Source organism: Protopterus annectens, chromosome 4.part0 (genome assembly GCF_019279795.1).
Source record: "Protopterus annectens isolate FY-2018-M chromosome 4.part0, PAN1.0, whole genome shotgun sequence".
Taxonomy (NCBI): domain Eukaryota; kingdom Metazoa; phylum Chordata; order Ceratodontiformes; family Protopteridae; genus Protopterus; species Protopterus annectens.
Window position 1 is genome coordinate 588,423,500 of NC_056733.1, and position 19,297 is coordinate 588,442,796.

General features: G+C 38.5%; 1 protein-coding gene across 1 annotated transcript in view; it reads left to right on the plus strand.

The window, feature by feature from the left end:
• The window catches only part of DHX37 (DEAH-box helicase 37), a 1,097,190-nt gene that overhangs the window by 130,820 nt on the left and 947,073 nt on the right, over nucleotides 1-19,297 (plus strand). The window contains exons 5-6 of the mRNA XM_044068525.1: nucleotides 8,549-8,918; nucleotides 9,840-9,988. Coding sequence (XP_043924460.1) covers nucleotides 8,549-8,918; nucleotides 9,840-9,988 — 519 coding nt within the window. The remainder of the gene's footprint in view (nucleotides 1-8,548; nucleotides 8,919-9,839; nucleotides 9,989-19,297) is intronic.

Consider the following 19,297-nt stretch of genomic DNA (forward strand, 5'->3'; position numbering starts at 1 on the left):
CATGTTTTTTGCGAGCTTTGTATACTTTATAGGGGAGGTCTGATACTGGATTCTATTATTGTAAGCCTATTGCAAGCACAATCGAACTTCTTGGACTACATTACATGTTTTTTTGGCCTTTCAAATTTGGCAACTTTTTTTCCTCGCTGTGCATGGGGTCATATTGTAACTACAAACTTTGGTTTGTGGAGCTGGGAAGGTTTTGTATGTATGTTTTGTGTTCAATAATATTGGATATGTTTTGTTATTTATGGCCAACTATTTTCTGTTTTCCTCAAAACTTTTTTGGAGACTTATTTTGTAATCCAATCCCTTGTGATTATGTACATTGGTAGTAACTGAGATCTCATGTAATAATATATTTACATCATATTATAATACTTATTAGGTTAATTTTACACATTTACATATCAAAATGTCGCTGGACAAAATAAATCCTGTTCAGAAAAATAGCGAAAATCAAAACATTCAACAGAGCACAATGTTGAATCTGTTGAATGAATTCAGCAGATTGGGCATTATTGTCGAATAGATCATGTGATGTCCATATAGGTGCACAGGTAAATTAAATTCTTACATCTCGCATCACGTTTTTGCATGGGGGGGGTCCTTCTGCACCCCCTTACACCTCCTGCTAACTATATATTCCAACTCCGAGATTGCACTACAAAGAGGAAAGGGATGCATTTCCGAAACTTCACTGTACTGCGATCTCTGTACAGTACTTAGAGTTCATATTACTGAATGCACTGTGCATTCCCTGATATGAACTTTTGAACATGGAGATGTTCAGCAACATGGAAAATCGAACATCCATCTTTCGCATTTTCCGTCTGCAGAGCATCTCTGTTCATTTTGGTAGTTGTTGTTGTGTCTTTCGGCTTTTCCCCAGTTAGGGGTCGCCACAGTGGAACTCCGGTCCGCTAATGATTGGTAGTTGATTTTTACATGCCAAGTTACCAGCCGTGATGCACAACCTTCAACGAAGGTACTCCCATTCACGCATGTCTCCATGCAGAAGACGCTCTAGCTGAGAATCGAATCGGACCGCGTCTTACGGTCTTACTGTGAGGCGACAACGCTATTTTGATAGTCAACCTACATATATAAATAAATAAATATATATATATATATATATATATATATATATATATATATATATATATATGCATGGATTCACTTTATGTTCTCGAAATACTGAAGTAATAAAGTCGAAACCTAAGAAGAACGAAATTCAAAATCTCACATACCGGAGGTTTAGAATTAGCACTTCTGCTGTCCACAAACGCACACCTTCCTACACACACACACACACACACACACACACACACACACGCGCGCGCTCTGTACTACATAAAAGCATGGGGGGCAAGCCCCCCTGCACCCCCTGGCTGCACCCCCAACCCCCCTACTTAAATATTCTAACTCCGAGGTTGCACTATATGCAAAAACACACACAACACCACCACACAAGCTACATTCTCCTCGCGCACACACATCACATCACAGCAACAAAACACACTAACACACACTACAGCCCCTACCCCAAACTCTTAACACATCAACACTTGCCTGAATCCATAACCACAGTGAAACACCAGAAGCGCTAATTCAAAACCTCTGATATGTGAGGTTTTGAATTTCGCGCTTCTGAGGTTTCACTCTTTTCAGGATTCCACTTTATGGGCTCGAAATACTGAATTTCGATATTTCAGTATTTCGAGCCTCTAAAGTGTCTCTCTTTACACTAACTCTGAGATCACACACTATCGAGGAACGGGCATATTTCCCATCTCCGAAAATTGTGTGATCTCACATGCCTGTTGACTGCCTGCTTGGTCGACCAAATTTTGTCGCACATAGGTACATATGAGATACTTGCATCCCAATGAGGATGAGTTTCTCATGTGACATTTCTGTAATTTTTTTCGTTGTAGTTTGTTGGAACCGCATGCTGTTATATCGTGTAAGCTGGTGATACATTGCATTGTCTGCCCCCACCCCCCACTTTATTTTGACTGTGAAGCTGATATGCGTTAGGGGAATGAGAAGGTATGGGGGGGGGCAGTTGCCAATAGAAACTTTTTTTTTTGTTTAGTCACATTTCTCAGTATTCAAAAATTGGAATGTGACTTATAGAATGAGTTATCAGATCAGAGAGAGATTTGTATTTATTTATTTATTTATTGCTTTTGTTAATTGGAAAAGGCCACCTGGGTGGAAACCCCATTTTCAGTGGAGGTCCTCTGGGAGGAAGGCTCCACAAGATACAAAAAAACAAGTTACATACAGTGGATATAAAAAGTTTACAAAAACAGTTTACACACCCCTGTTAAAATACCAGGTTTTTGTGATATAAAAAAATGAGACCACAGTAAATCATTTCAAAACTTTTCCCACCTTTAATGTGACCTGTAACCTGTACAATTCAATTGAAAAACAAATCTGTTGGGGGGGAAATATAAAAAATAAAAAATGTACAATAAGCTGGTTGCATAAGTGTGCACACCGTTAAACTAAAACTTTGTTGAAGCACCTTTTGATTTAATTACAGCATTCAGTCTTCTTGGGTAAGAGTCTATCAGCATGGCACATCTTGACTTGGCAATATTTGCCCACTCTTCCTTGCAAAAGCCCTCTAAATCTGTCAGGTTGCAAGGGCATCTATAGTGCAAAGTCCTCTTCATATCACCCCCCAGATTTTCTATAGGATTTAGGTCTGGGCTCTGGCTGGGCCATTCCAGAACTTTAATATTTTCTACTGTTGAAGCCATTATTTTGTTGATTTGGATGTACGCTTGGGGTCATTGTTGTGTTGAAAGGTGAAATTCCTCTTCATCTTCATCTTCAGCTTTCTAGCAGACATCAGAAGCTTTTGGGCCAAAAGTGACTGGTATTTGGAACTGTTCATAATTCCCCTTCATCTTGACTAAAGCCCGAGTTCCAGCTGAAGGAAAGCAACCCCAAAGTATGATACTGCCATCACCATGCTTCACTGTGGGGATGATGTTCTTTTGGTGATGCAAAGTGTTGTTTTTGCGCCAAACATATCTTTTGGAATTGTGGCCAAAAAGTTCAACCTTGGTCTTGTCAGACCATAACACATTTTCCCACATGCTTTTGGGAGACTTGTATTGTTTTGTAAATTTTAGCCGGGCCTGGTTGTTTTTCTGTGTAAGAAAAGGCTTCCGTCTTACAACTCTATCCCATAGCCCAGACATATGGAGAATATGGGAGATTGTTGTCACATGTAGTGCAAAACCAGTACTTGCCAGAAATTCCTGCAGCTCCTTCAGTATTGCTATAGATCTCTTGGCAGCCTCCCTGACCAGTTTTCGTCTTGTCTTTTCATCAATTTTGGAGGGATGTTCAGTTCTTTGCAACATCACTGTTGTCCCATATTTTCTCCACTTTTTGATGACCGTCTGTGTTCCATGGTATATCCAATGCTGTGGAAATTTTTTTGTACCCTTCTCCTGAAGGATACCTTTCAACGATGAGATCCCTTTGATGCTTTGTAAGCTGTCGGCAAACTATGGATTTTGCTGTAGCAGGCAACTGAGTAAATGTCAGGAAAATCCTACTAGGACAGCTGAACTTTATTTGGGCTTAATCATAGTCTCTTTAATTGATGGTAGGTGTGTACCCAAGAAGAATGAATGCTGTAAGTAAATCAAAAGGTGCTTCAGCAAAGTATTAGTTTAAGGGTGTGCACACTCACTTAAGCAACCAGCTTATTGTATGTTTTTTAATTTGTATATTTTTCCCCTAACAGATTTGTTTTTCAGTTGAATTGTATAGGTTGTAGGTCACGTTAAAGGTGGGAAAAGTTTTGAAATTATTTATTTTTGTCTCATTTTTTATATCATAAAAACCTGGCGTTTTAACAGGTGTGTGTAAACTTTTTGTATCCACTGTACGTACATACATAGTGTAATTTATCATTTGAACATACAGTAATGAGAAAACAAAAACACTAACAAGATGTATAAGAATAGCTGGCAAAAAGACGTATAGTCATGATACAGGCAATACAGTGATATGAGAAGTCATCTAAATGTAAATCAGAACGAGTGATTAGATTATCAAAGTTCAGACCCATAGTATTTTATAATAATAAGACAGTAGGAAAGTAACATTTTATAACAATGTAAATTTGTGGAATGACCAAGTAGACATAATAATACAGGATAAAATAGAAGATTACTGGATAAGTGGTCATTTTAGGACAGGATGATATAGCTTGGATAAGGATGGTTAAGGGTGTTTAGCCAGGTGTGCTGCATGAAGAAAGCCATAAGATCTTTAGGTGTTATTTCAATAGTAACGTAATGGATTTTAGGTTATTTTGCCTGAGAGGGGAATGGAATTCCAAACCTTAGAGATGTGAGAGGAATACAGTGAGTCACCTGCAGTATTGTTTAATTTAATTGGTTGCAGTAAGAATTTGTCAGTAGAGCAAAGAGTCCTAGAAAGGGAGTCAGGATGGATACTGTTTTCTTAGATTTTTGCATTTTTCAGTTTAAGTTAGACTGTGAACAGTTTTCAGTTGTATGAATATTAGATAGTGATGCAATTCTAAATTTGTCTGTTTTAATACCATGCAGTGATGGGATCTGTAGGGCATCTTAACTGTGAATTAAGCTATTTTGTTGTAGTATTTTCCTAGCATGGTTATTTGGGTAGCGTAGAGTTTGACAAATATATCTGCAGTACATAGGAGGATGAGTAACAGTAGAGTTGAGGCAGTGGTTTACCTAGCCTGGTCAAGGTTTATCTCAGTATAGGGTGCCAAGTTTTTTGTGCATTTTGCAGATAGTGTGCTTTATGTACTGGTGGACAAATTTTATGGTATCATCTATGACGGGACCTTGGAGCTTCTTATGAGTTATAAATTTATTTTTGATTTGGTCAGTAGTAGTAATGTTGAAGAGATATTTGTTGTTAGGTAGGGCATTGTTTAGGTGAGGACAGAATAAGTTTGGTCTTTTTAGAGTGTAATAGTAATTGAGGGTTATAGAACCTTGTTTCATTGGAGATGAGTTTCCTGTGTTTGGATTTGTTGTTGTAGATTTTTTACAGTGCAGATGAGTGTGGAATCATTAGGGTACTGAATTGCATTTGCATGTTTAGTGGTGTGCAAGTCATTTATGAAAATATTGAACAGCAACTGACCAAGGATGGATATATGTTTAAATATAGTAACTTGAGTGCTGTAAAGATGTACTGTGTCTTTTAGTGCAAGGCAACTGACTGGTGTGTGGGAATTGTATTACAGAAAATTGATTTGTATTGGCTACTAAATTGTAAACTTTTGTGGAATATATGAAGGTAGCCTGTAAGCAAAAGACAGGAAGTTAGTCAGTCCTCCATATGATTAGCAAAGAGTCAAGCAGGAGCTTGCCTGAAGATCCTGGCAACATGCACTATAGCAGTCCAGTCAGAGAGTGGTGCAGAGATGTACCTGGTGTAATTACCCACAATTCAAGAGCTGGAATCTTGGTCTAGGAGAAGTCTACATCCTTTGACTTTGGTTTTAAATGTAGCCCATTATTAGCAGTGCAAAATAGACTGTATATTTTCATAAGTTCATAGAAAGTTTGGTGTAATTGTTGAGGTTTGTACCTCACAGACATAATGTACAGGGTGTGAGTCTCACCTTTGAAAGAGAAATTGAAGAGAAATGTCCCCACTAGGGCAGCTAGCCAAGTACTTATCTATGAATTTATGTGTATATGTACTGGAGAAGACAACGTACTGTTTTTCTTTATTTTAAAAGCCAAGTGATCAAGTGTTTTGTTTTCCATATGGATCTACAACATAAAATGTGTTTATACACACCACACATACTATAAATATATGCATGCATACATATATATGTATGTGTATATAAAGTAGTATATGCACATACAGTGTCTATGTGTAGGGATGTATACATGCACACATTCCCATATGCATGCAAGTGTACTTTAATAAACAGATGTGATGTCTGTGTGTATGTTTCTCTGACTCAGTGTTACCGCATAAGGAGTGTATATAGAGATTTTGGGAGGTGTGCAAGGGCAAAGCCCACACGTCTGGGAGAAATGCTGTTTTTCTTCTGCCTGTATTTACACACATTGGTTGGTACTAGACTATCGGCCCTATGTACAAGCCTAGCCATAACAATTCCCTGGCTATTTCTTCCCACACTGTTTACTTCCCTGGACCTCTGTCTAGCAGGGCGACTGACTTGATCCATGGGGTGAATTTCCTTTCTCCCATCCAACCGTCAAGGTTCCTTTTGAAGAGGGTAAAAGAGGCGCTCTGCTTGACATGTATGGGCAGTCTATTCCAGAGTCTGGGGAGTCTCTGGGTCAGGAACCTATCCCTCTAGCATGTTTTGTTTATTGTGATGACAAGGTTTAGATCCCTGGAGCATGTGGCTCCGAGGGATTGGGATTTCTTTAAGTGTAGCATGTCCAACAGTTCTGGGTTTGACATGGCCTAGTATGTTAAGCAGAGATTGTCTCTGAGTAGACAATATGCGGCAGAGTATAGCTGGAGTTTTTTAAGGCAGTCAGCATAGGGCATCTGCTCTAGGCCTGTGATTCTTTTAGAGAGGTGTTTCTGCAGCCTTTCCAGTTGTTGCAAATGTCTTGGGAGATACATACCAAATGGGGCATTGTATTTTATAATTGGTCTAATGAGGGATGAGTACAGTGGGACAATGACCTCCTTTTTTCTGGATGAAAAGCACTTAGTGATGAGGTGTGCCAAATAGAAGGATTTCCTGACTGTTGTGGCGATGTGGTTATCGAAGGTGAGACCACTGTCCACCTGTGTCCCTAAGTCTCTTATCACACTTTCGGTGTTTAGTGTACTGCCACCTATGTGGTAATTCATGGGTATATGTTTTTTTTTTTCCCAAAGGGGATAACTATACATTTCTTGGCATTGAGCTTGAGCCCATGGCTCTGGCACCAAGCATCTGTTTCTGTAAGGCCCTTTTGTAGAATATTCACATAATTTGGGGATTCAGTAATGGCTCCTAGTTTGCAGTCATCTGCAAACTTTGTTAGCAAGAGTCCCATAGTGTTGGCCTGTACTTCAGAGAAGTAGATGCCAAACAAGAGCGGTCCCAAGACTGAACCCTGAGGTACTCCACTTGTCACTTGTCTGGAGCTGGATTTGGGGTCTGCTACTTTTACAGTGTGTGTTCTGTCAGTAAGCCAGTTGGCAACCAATCGAGTGACATAGGGATTAACACCCAGCCCTAGTATGTCTATCTATGATTCCAGAGTGGGGGATGGTGTCAAAGGCCCTGGCGAGGTCCAGATAGGCTGTGTGGACTGCCTTACCCTCGTCCATGGCTCTGGTGACTGATTCGAAGAAGTCAATCAGGTTCAGTAGACAAGATCGGTCCTTCACGAACCCAATCTGGATGGGGTCCAGTGTTTGAAGGTTGCCAATGTCTTTGTTTATAAGTTTCATGATAATACTATAATGTATGTATATGGGCTGATGACGGTAAGTATAAAAGACGTTGAGGATTACAGTTTTTTTTTCTGTATGCCTTTTTGTTGTTTTTATACATGCATTTTACTGGTTGATGCAGCTTTTTTTCTGACATTGTGACTTCATTAAGATGGACTTTAATATGCTGTAATGTTAGGGAGCATCATTGCAGAGAGCTTGGGCACCTTTGCAGACTTTGTTACAGTAGTGTTTTCTCACAGTGCTGCTATTATCTGTTGTATCACATATTTTAAGACGGTAGACCAGCATTAGAGGTACGTAGCTTTACCCAAGTAAAACTAAAATAAATATGTCTGGTGCTCTTATAATATATATGGGGAGTACTGCAAAGGAGAGAGAGAAGGCATGTTTTGCACAGCTTGAATTTATTCTATAAGTAAGTTCTTGGAAAAGTGAAGGTTGCAGCAAATAAGTCATCAAGGTCTTTAATTACAGGTCTGGCACATCATAGACGCTTTTGCATCCATTTTAAACAAAAGACTTGTGATGCTGTTCTGTCACGTGGCAAAAAGCGCATATAGTGTGTTGATAATTATATACAGGGATACTTAGCAAGTAAGTAGTATTATAGTTAGGTGTCCCCTTCTAAAAGTTTGATGTTGCCCTGTAGAGGAGTGTGTAAAAATGTTGGGGTAGGTGGCACAGACTTCTTACAGTGGAGATGATTGGATCCAAAGCCTTGAGAAGTAGACATTACTTAACAGGGATTCGGGTCTTAACCTTGTATAAAATTATCAAAAAATAAATGAAAACTGTGTGATTTCTGTTGAGGTAGAATAGACTGCTGTAAATATTTATCTTTTATGTGGTGGTTGTATTGTAGGATACCCTGAGTTTATTAACTGGAAAGGAGCTGTCATAAAACCTGGTGAGAATGTTAGTGGTTTGCATTCTGCCTCTGAAACACCAGCCTCAGTAGAATGGAGAGAAGTTAGCTTTAAGGAAGTTAGTATGTGTTTTGTAACAATGAAAGGAATGCTTTACATTGCTGCATATTAAAAGCGACACACTGTGTATAATCCCATTTCAGATGTTTGGATGATGGAGAAATGATAACTTCAGAAAAAATCAGCAGCATCAGTGGTGCACACAGAAAGAAACTAAAATCCAGTGATGAAGAAACTGACAAAGAAGAGGAGAAAAAAGATTCTAACTCAGAAATGAGCTTTACAGACTCTGATGAAGACAGTTGTGAGGATAAAGCAGGAAATGAACAAAAATCAGATGCTCTTGCTTCAGAGGACAATGAGAAACCAAATGAACATGCCCAGATTTGTGGTGCTGAATTTTCGGAAAATACAGAGCATATAGGGGTAGCAGCAGCAGCCTCAGTTGTGCCCCTGAAACCTTCCTGTGAACCTGCAATTTTCATCCCAGTGCACAGGAGTCCTGAAGTTCAGGTCAGTTTTATTATTACTTTTATCATCATTATTAGTATAGTATTTGTTTTTTTTTTTTTTTTTTTATATAGTGTCACGGTGGTGCAGCGGTTAGCATTGTTGCCTCACAGCAAGACGTTCTCCAGTTCAATCCTCGGCTGGGGTGCCTTCTGTGCGGAGTCTGCATGTCCTCCCTGTGGTTGTGTGGGTTTCCTCCCACATCCCAAAGACATGCTGTAGGTGGATTGGACACTCTAAATTGGCCCTAGGCCTGAGTGCGTGCATGTGTGTGCCTTCTGTGGAAGGTTGGGCACTGGGCTGGCAACTCGACACCGTAAAATCATACTGCCAATCATGAGCGGACAGGTGATCCACTGTGGCAACTCCTAACTGAGAAAAGTCAAAAGAAGAAGAAGATTGCCTTTTGCCTTCGTTTCAACTCCAGGTAAATGAATCCCTTCTAGATAAGGAACTTTGATCACTTTTACCAGGGCTGATTGTTGGCTGTCCGCAAATGTTGGTGGAGGTTCTGTAATTTTCCTCCACAGTAAATGGGCATGAAGGAGAAATGAGGTGTACATTTTGCCACACTCTGGGATTTAATGGTCTGTGTGGCAGATGTGATATAAACAAATTCCCAAAACACAAGAGTTTAATAGGTAGCATGTTGTCTTTTTGAAGCAGGAAGGTGATAAGATCGTGGAACCTACCTTACCATCATATACACAGAGGTAAATGTTACACAGCTGAAATGCCACAGTTTGGTAATTCATGGGTTTTCTGAATGTTATATGGATCCTGTCCAGTGCCAAATGAGATGTAAAGTCTATCCTTGTTTACAAAACAGAGGACTGTTAAAGTTATCATGTCTTACTCTAGTATTAGATAAAGTATACACCAAGCCTGCACCACAGATTTATTTTTGCTTTCTTGACTTTTCAGGAAGACCGATTGAAGCTCCCAATTTTGGCAGAGGAGCAGGTTGTTATGGAAGCTATTAAGGAGAACCCTGTTGTTATTATTTGTGGAGAAACAGGTAGTGGGAAAACCACACAAGTCCCACAGTTTCTTTATGAGGCTGGATACGCCAGGTATGTGTGAAACTTTGGTAAGTCATAGTATTTAGTATACCAGAAAACTGTTATGATGGAAATAACACTGTGCTTTCAAAGTAGAGCCATTGTGCTTTTATTATTTTTTTATCATGACTTCTGCTCATATAAAGTAAGTAATTGGTACTTAACTGTATCGGGGACTAAAGTGATGTCAGAGGAGTGGAGGGTTGAAATAGTGCTTCCCTGCACATGAGAGAGTAAGTAGCTCTTCAGTTACAAGTCATGCAGCCTTACCTCATTACAGAAATTGTTTCAGAGGGTTATTTTTTTTATTATCATTTGATTTGTCCGACTGAGTATATGAAAATACCAATTTTTATCGGAGCCTATAGGCTAAGGTCCGTCCTGACTGCTCCTTTTCTAGAATTTGGTTTGCAACATTGCTTCATGCAGCAGAGGTGTTTTCAGTGATTTTCTTACACTTGTCAGGTATGAAGTGAGCAAGTTTAAATGCAACAGTTTCTGTTCCCAGTGTTGAATAGACCAGTTGCATTTTTACATAGGAAATTGTTGATACGGTTTCTGTTTGTTGCCAGCAGTGATTCATTTTCAGTTTCCTTTTTGTCTGTGTGCCTGTATATTCACTGAGTTGGTATGTTTGTGTAGTGGAGTGTAGAGGGTGAAGCCTGCGCAGTACTGATTTGTTTCATCCATTTGAAGTTTCTGTGAAATGAGACTGCAAAATGTAGAGAAAGCATTTCCAGCATGATTTGATCCAGTATTTTTGTGATGGTTGTCACCATGGAGAACAAGAACAGGCTGGAGATGGTGTGATTAAACTTCAGTAAGGTGCTTGATTGTCTTCCTTTTGAAAAGGTTTGGGGAAGTAAAGGCAATGGAGGTGGGGAAGCTCATCTTTTCTTTGAACTGATGAGTTAGAGGGTGGCTGGATTATAAGTTATATCACATGACTTTCCTGATACTTTAAATTGAAGGTGTAGAATCATACCATAAAAATAAAAAAACTGTCTTGTTTACCAAATGGCTTAGAATGTCAAAGCTTCATAAAAAATGTAATATAAAACATTACCATATTATTGTGATTTAAATGTTATTTTAGTGCTAAAAACACTTAATATTGATGCATTCGTTCAGACCAGGGGCTCTGTCTGCTACCAAACTGACTTGCCACAATGACTCCTTGCATTCTAAAATCAAATTGGTGTTCCCTATATAATCCACTTGTTGAACATAATCTGTGACTGAAAAGGTGAACTTTTTAAAGTTCACACAGTGAATATGCCTAGCTAAAGCACAAGTCCTTTTTCTTAATAGCAAGTGTGTGCTCATATATTTAAACATCTAATGTGTTTCCCTATGCAATAACTAGGGTAAGAGTCACATACTGCCACGTAAACTATGTTTGTACTCTCACACATAAACTATCTGTGGACCCAAATGGTCCTTTTAAGATGTGTAATAAATGTACTAGATGTATTGCTTATGTACCTACATTGTTTACATTTCCTACAGGAGGTACCATAAACCATACCTCTCAACCTGGAAACATCAAAAATCTGGACAAGGCCCATGAAAAATAGGTACAAATTTGTACGCTGATAAACGTAAAATTTGCATACATAAAAACAACCTCACCCACTCCAGTGGAATTGTGGGATACCACCTTTGAAATGCAAACTGAAGAATAGAACCAAAATATAGCACCAGAGTCCCCCTGCAGCCATTCCAATGTCCCATTACCTGGCTAGTTTACCCCATTTACCATAAACACTAATGCGTGCATACTGCTTTACTTCTACAATGGTTATTTGGATTTTAGTTTTTTAGATTTTATAGCGCAATACGCAAACACTAATAGATATCTGTTAAAGCAATATTGTCTAACAATGAAAATAGACTTGGCATTAAAACTTCTCTGCTCTTGAAACAGCATTGAAACCCATACCACATCCAAAGAAAATGCATCTGGCCAGTGGTGGATAAAGATTACCTTTGGGCGGTTTTCAAATCAGAGCCCCCTTGCACACAAAACAAGAAACATACATGCATTCTTTGATACACCTTCCTGACTTTATTAAATTATATTCCTTGTATAATACAGCAAACTGCCCTATTCAGAATATCTCAATGATAACAGTCTACTTCCACACACACATACACACATTACATATATATATATATATATATATATATATATATATATATATATATCTATATCTATATATATATATACGTATACATATACATACATACATATATATCTATATAAATATATACATACCTGAAAACTGCCCCTCCATCTCTTCCATACTGACTATAGACCACCACAATCATCAGCTCAGGTCAGAAAACAAAATGCTCCTGGCTATAGATAAACCCAAACTCTCTGCTGGCCAAATGCTTTATTCCTATGCTGTCTCCAAGCTGTGGAATAGTCTTCCCCCATCTCTCAGAACTATCAGTACTCCTGCATCCTTTAGAAAATCCCTAAAAGCACATTTTTGCTCTCATTGGCTATGCTCCTGTACCCAACCATTAAATCTTGTTGTTGTGTCTTTCGGCTTTTCCCGGTTAGGGGGTCACCACAGTGGAACTCCGGTCCGCTAATGATTGGTAGTTGATTTTTACGTGCCGAGTTACCATCCCTGATGCACAACTTTCAACGAAGGTACGCCCATTCATGCATGTCTCCACGCAGAAGACGCTCTGACTGAGAATCGAACCGGACAGCGTCTTACTGTGAGGCGACAACGTTACCGCAGCACCAGCACCGCGGGTAGACCCAACCATTAAATCTAAACACACGATTTTCCACTCTGCATCCCCAATCACTATCAATCTGTATAAACTCTCCACCATTCTTGTCTTTACCTTCGTAGCTCTTCTTGTCACCAGCTTCAGACTACTCCCTCATTCTCTTCACTTATAATGCACCCTTCTATCTACACTTTTCAGCTATTAATCTTAGACGGTAAAATACCTTTACACAAGCTCTTATCTCACTTACTCTACATTCCTTCTTTACTGACTTCTGTATGCTTGCCATTTCTACCATCACATTACTTCCTCCTATGCATTAACCTTTTTCTCTCATTTGTCTTAATTAATGTAATGACAATTTTATAGTTTTACATTCTCAACCTGTATCTAATTTTGGTATGTATAACATTTGTTTTTAATATTTTTTGTATGTAATTTTGTGGAGCTTTTCTCCCTGGCCTCCACTGAAAATGGGCTCATCCTAGGCCCAGTGGGCTATATATATGTATATAATATAAAATTACAGTAGTGTAAGCCATAGGCATGTTGCACAGCTTCTTGCACTTATTTTCAATAGGGAGGGGGGAGGGCAAAAGGCCAAAAACCAGGGGCACATTTTAAACATTGCTTTTATAATTTTGAAAAGTTGCTTGCATAAAATGTTGTGTTATCACCATGCATTTCACTGCTAAGTCTTGAACCCCAAACCCTGCACACTCCAGTCATAGTAACATACCACTAAGCTAAAAGCTTGAAAGACAGGAAGACAGTCTTAAATGGCTTTCATTTAGTGAATTCATTTCTCACTTCTCACCATAGCTCTCAACGTCTTAGCACACAAATATAGAACAAAGCCAATAATGGGGGAATACAGCCCCAAAATAAGGACACATTTCAAATACTGATCTTATAAACCTAGACAATTGCTAGAATAAAAGGTTTTGTTTTACCACTCCTGAAAACCAGAGATTTAATGAGGAACACAACAAAAATGTGAGGCATAAATTCAAAAGTGATGGTTGCTAGAGACTTCAGGCTCTTTTTACCTGTACCCAAGGTACAAGGTTGAGCCTGAGTACCTCTAGCCACCAGATGTATTCCATTGAGGGCATTTACACACAGACACACACACACACACACACACACACACACACACACACACACACACACACACACACACACACAGATGTTTTTTTCCAAATTAAATGGCATCTTCCCACTGGAAGTATAGGAGAAGGTTACTATATTTAAACAATGCATGCAGTTAGCAACCACACATGCTATTTTTCCACTGATGTAATTTGGAGCACTAGAAATGTACCTCAGGGCAATTCTAACCATTGCTGTTGCTTTAGATTTCAGCAACATAAAATTTAATATTAGTTTTTTCCGAGTGCCATGGTAATCACCTGTAGTCCAAATTTAAATTGTGTTCTTTAATGTAGAAATATCAGATCATTGAACAATATTTTTACAAACCTTTAATTCAACTGCCATTTTTTTCATTTAATGAAGTTGTTTGAATGAGTGTATATAAAGCAGATAAGCTGCATAATATTGTCCTCATATTGATCTATAGTTTGACAACTTATTAAACATGCTGGTATACAGAGAACTGCATGTCTTTTTGAGGAGTGACTGTTATACAGAATGATTGCTGTACTCAGAAGCTGATGCAGGACTGTGGATTGTGATAATTATCAACTTATAAAGGGGAATAAGAACTACTGTTTTCAAAAAACAAAATAAATAATTTTTATGAAAATATTTTACAGTGTTCAAAAATATAGCAACATGCTATCACCATTCACAGTATCAAAAGCACAGTAAACAAAATAAATACACTTGTCATGGAATTCTAAAACATTCAGCATAGCATTTTGAAGAGCTTCCATCACCTACCAGTGATACCCCAAGAATAATATCTGGCCTGCCTCTTGTAGGACATTATATGGGGCACAAAGTAGGTCACTGTCTACCCTGTGCTACTTCAAAGCTGAAAAGTCAATTGAATACAAGCTATGCAAATAGCAGGCAATGAGTTTTCAGAATGTTCTACCTTACCTATTACTTATGTGAACTTGGCATCCACGGATTCTGCTGAGGAAATGCTGCTCATGTCTATAGTTTAATGTCATGGCAGGAGGTAGAGGGATACATACTGTGGGACTGTGGTATGGAAGTGCAGTCTAAATCCACTACTATTTTTAAATTAAAATCTTCAAGATCTGGAGCAGATAGGGTATAAACTGATACCACTATGAATGACCACACTGCCATCTCCCACCAACTTCCGTTGCCTGCACTATCTGCGGGCGTGCGCGCACACACACTACCTTATCGCTGACTTCCAGAAGACAAGTCCGACGACCTCCTCTGCATGGCAGACTTAAGTAATCCTTTGTTCTGCCCGAATGGTAGAAAGTAAAGTAATCCTTTGTTCTGCCCGAATGGTAGAAAGTAAAGTAATCTTCCTCCTGTGTTCTGCCCAATGGCAGAAAGTAAAGTAATCTTCCTCCTGTGTTCTGCCCGATGGCAGAAAGTAAAGTAATCTTCCTCCTGTGTTCTGCCTTATGGCAGAAGTAAATCTTCCTGCGATAGATGTGTGGTAGCTTAGGAAAGTAAATCAAATGGCACTGGCAGTCCTATTCATACTTGTGGCATGCTGATGGAGCTGATGTCATCGCGCACGTGATGACGTCCCCTCCGAAAGTGCGAAAATTTATAAAATAGATCTGAAAAATCGGAAACAATGGGGTGCCACTCAGGAATCGTGGCACCCCATTATTGGGACCCTAAAACTTGGTATAAACCGAGTTATTTGGGATGGTTGAGAGGTCTGCCACAAACACTGTTCACTTCAGTCAGTGCTAAAGTGTGCCCCCGCCCACACCATTTTCCAAAATGTTTTTGATGTTCTTAATTTTCTTGTAAGTGATAACACCCATCTCATTGACAATGGGGATTGGGAAAGAAATAGTAAACACTGTGTTGTCCTTCTTTTTCCTGTTGTTATTTACATCACCAGCCTCCCTGATGATGGGATTGGCTGCGTTTTGTCTCAGAATAAACCAAGCCTGGTCATACCCTCTTTGTTCAAAAAAATGTGTCACCCCATGGATATACATTTGGCTTTCGACATGTCCAGTAACACTTTGGTGAGTAAGATTTATAGGAAAGATGTTTTTGTCAACCAATATTTGCACAGAGATAGTGTACACTCTAGGCATATGAAGAAAGGGGTGATTAAAGGGCAATTTATTCATCTCAGTAGACTTACATCTGATGATGACACTTTATTTCAAGAGGTCATCATGTTGACACATTTTTTAAACAAAGAGGGTATGACCAGGCTTGGTTAACCTGAGATGTATTAAAAACAAATATGAGCACAATGCACTTTATTTACACAGTAAAAACTCTGTAAATTTAAAAAATATATATTTTTGTGATAGATAGAATATGGAATCATGAAAAGGGAGGGGATATTAATGCTGAGGTAGAAGCAAAAGAATTGCAATGGCAACTGAGATTAAATGTCTGTAATTCACCTGGGCTAAATGACAGTACTACCTTAATGTCTGTTTTAAAACTTAGGGCTAATAAGATCTAAAGGTTAAGTTATGTTTAGGGTACTATAAACATTATAATGAATTACAATCTATAATTCTCTCTTTTCCTGCCCTGTATTCTCCATGTTATTTTGCTGTCTTTTATATACAATTTTATTGTGTTAACGTGATATGACAGGAAGCTGTATTATTTTATTCGTTGGTATTGGTGTTTCTTTATAGGGTTATGACACCAGGATGATGTCATGAAATTGACTACAGTTGATTGGTGTTGGCTTACGAATTCTTATTTAAAACTGTGTGTTTTGTTGAACCAGATGACTCTGAAGAAGCCAGACTTTGTTCCTGGCGAAAGCGCTTAGTTATTTGGTGCATTTGTACAACATTAAAGTGAAGCGATCTACCTTGGTTGTCCAGTTTATTATTTTTTGTTTGTGTTTTGTAAAGTCCCTTGTGGACAAGTGTGTGTTTTACTTGTTAATTATCGGCCCCATGGTTCACCGCTATTTCGCTTGCTAACGTTTAGTATTTAGAGTGCTGTGATGGAAGGAGCTATTAAAGAATTGGTTAAAGCCATGGAAAAACTTAAAACATTATATGCTGGATTAGACGATACCAACACCAATACCCTCACCAGCACACAGGCTGAACTGTTTACGTTACATTCACCTGTCATGGATGGAATGGGGAATGCTGCTGGTGTTTTGAATAACGCTGCCGGTTTGGGGCAACAATCGACCGTTGGAGGGAGAACAAGTGTTAACCAAACCTTTGACAACGCAGTGGAACAACGCAATTTCAAGGATTGTTTTTTACATCTGAACTTGAATTCTGAGGCCTACAAGAGGTGAGAAGGGAAACACCGACATTAAGGAACCAGATTGCCAACTTTGAAAAGCTATGTACTAGATATAGAGCTTTACAACTCGACAATTTGTTTTTAACCAAATCTTTGGCTCTAAATCAAGTGCCGAAAGGGCTAAGAATATGGAAGCAGCGGATGGGGGTGGACCCAGGAACATCAGCCTACCGAGAATTAATAGCACTCTGACAAAACGGGTATGGAAGTAATCAACATTATTATCCTTAATAACCAAGTTAAATTGACTAAGTTACAGGAAGAGATTTCTTTGGTAAACAACAGCATTATGAACAATTTATTATTCGTTCAACTGAAAGATAACTATGTTAAAGCATTAAACAATGTAGAAACTTTTGTTAAAAAGAACCAGTGTGTCAAACAAAATAAGCTGCTTAGAGATACTAATGACTATAAGGACAATTGTGCCTACCCTTTGGGTATAAAGCCGAGACACTTTGGTGATGTACATCCTGGCAATGACATTGTTTTGAATGATGGACAGAGGAATAATGAAGGGAACTATTAATTATTGTTGTAGTGGTGATGATGGTGATTGTTTTTGGATCATCCAACAGAACTGAGGAGATCTGAGAGACTTTTAAACAGGGGGAATACACCGCAGAATGTGCATTACAACAGGAATGCTCGGGGGGGGGGTGAATCAAAGGGGTTATTATTGAATGTATTACTGAATGAATCACTTAATGAATCACGTTATGAATTATTTTTTGGTAATGCTCCGAGATCTTTTGCCACAAAGACTGATGCTATAGTTAACCATGCTTTGGACCATGATCTTGACATCCCTATTGGGGGTGGCCATTCGAATGAGGTACCGGCCATTCAATTGGGAGAAATGGATTTTGATGTCAATAACGAACATATGATTTGTAATGTGGTTACTAAGCAGGAGTTTACTATCTAAAATTACACTGAAATGAATATCTGTGATGTACATTTTAAGTTGCTAAGTAAAGGTACAACTTTTGTACTGAATTTTCAGTTAGACATTGCTAACGTGCTTATTAATTTAAAACTATTTACAATACAGTTGAACTTAAAAATGTTTATTTCATCTGTGTGTCACAATAAGCAGTTGGTTAACAACAATTTGTCTTTGAAGAGAAGAAGTACTTTCATCCCCCCATCACACCCTGAGGTATTGGCCCTTGAAAGATGTGTTGAGAGTGACTTTAGAAGGATTTTAAATCAAAATAGGAAATGTTGTGACAACATCACACATGATGAAAGAGTTCTTTTAAGGGATCTTGTCAACAATAGTGGTTGTAGGTTTATGAAACCTAACAAGGGGGGTGGAATGGTGGTCATGACTGCTATGGACTACAACTTAAAGATGAACGATATATTAAACAGTGATGAGACATATTATAGGGCATCCAAAAATGAGGTCAATAGGGCCTATTTGAAGATTGATCTATATCTGCAGGATGCATTATTTCAAGGAATGTTAGATGAGATGGAATTTAATTACCTGACAGTTAAACACCCGATATTACCCATCATTCTTGGTATACCTGAAGTCCACAAAGATATTTACAACCCCCCCCCCCTTTAGGCCAATTGTGGCAGCAGGTGGTTCCAAAACCGAACCCTTAGCATCTTATGTGGACACATGGTCAAAGGTAGTAGTTGAGGAAGCTGAATACATTATAAGAGATTGCTGGCATTCTTGGAAAGATTGAGAACAGTTAAAAATGAAACTATGTTTTTCTGACTGTGGGCATTATTAATTTGTTTAATGTTATCCCCCACAATCAAGGTTTGACCATGTTCCATGAAAGTTTACTTAGTAGTAAAAAGATAGATAAAACTAAAGTAAACGTATTGATAGAACTCATGGAACTGGTCTTGAAAAATAATTTTCTTAGTTTTGAAAGGGAAACATACCAGCAAATGACGGGTGTGGCGATGGGAGCAAGATGTGCTCCCGTCTTTTCAAATTTAATACTACTCACTTGGGAGAATTACTTTATATTTTCATCCAAGTATAAGGAAAATATATTTTTTTATAACAGATTTTTGGATGATGTACTCATCCTGTGGTATGGAGATGACACTACAATAGGTGAATTTATTGAATATTTGAATGGTACAACAATTTTTTTTTTT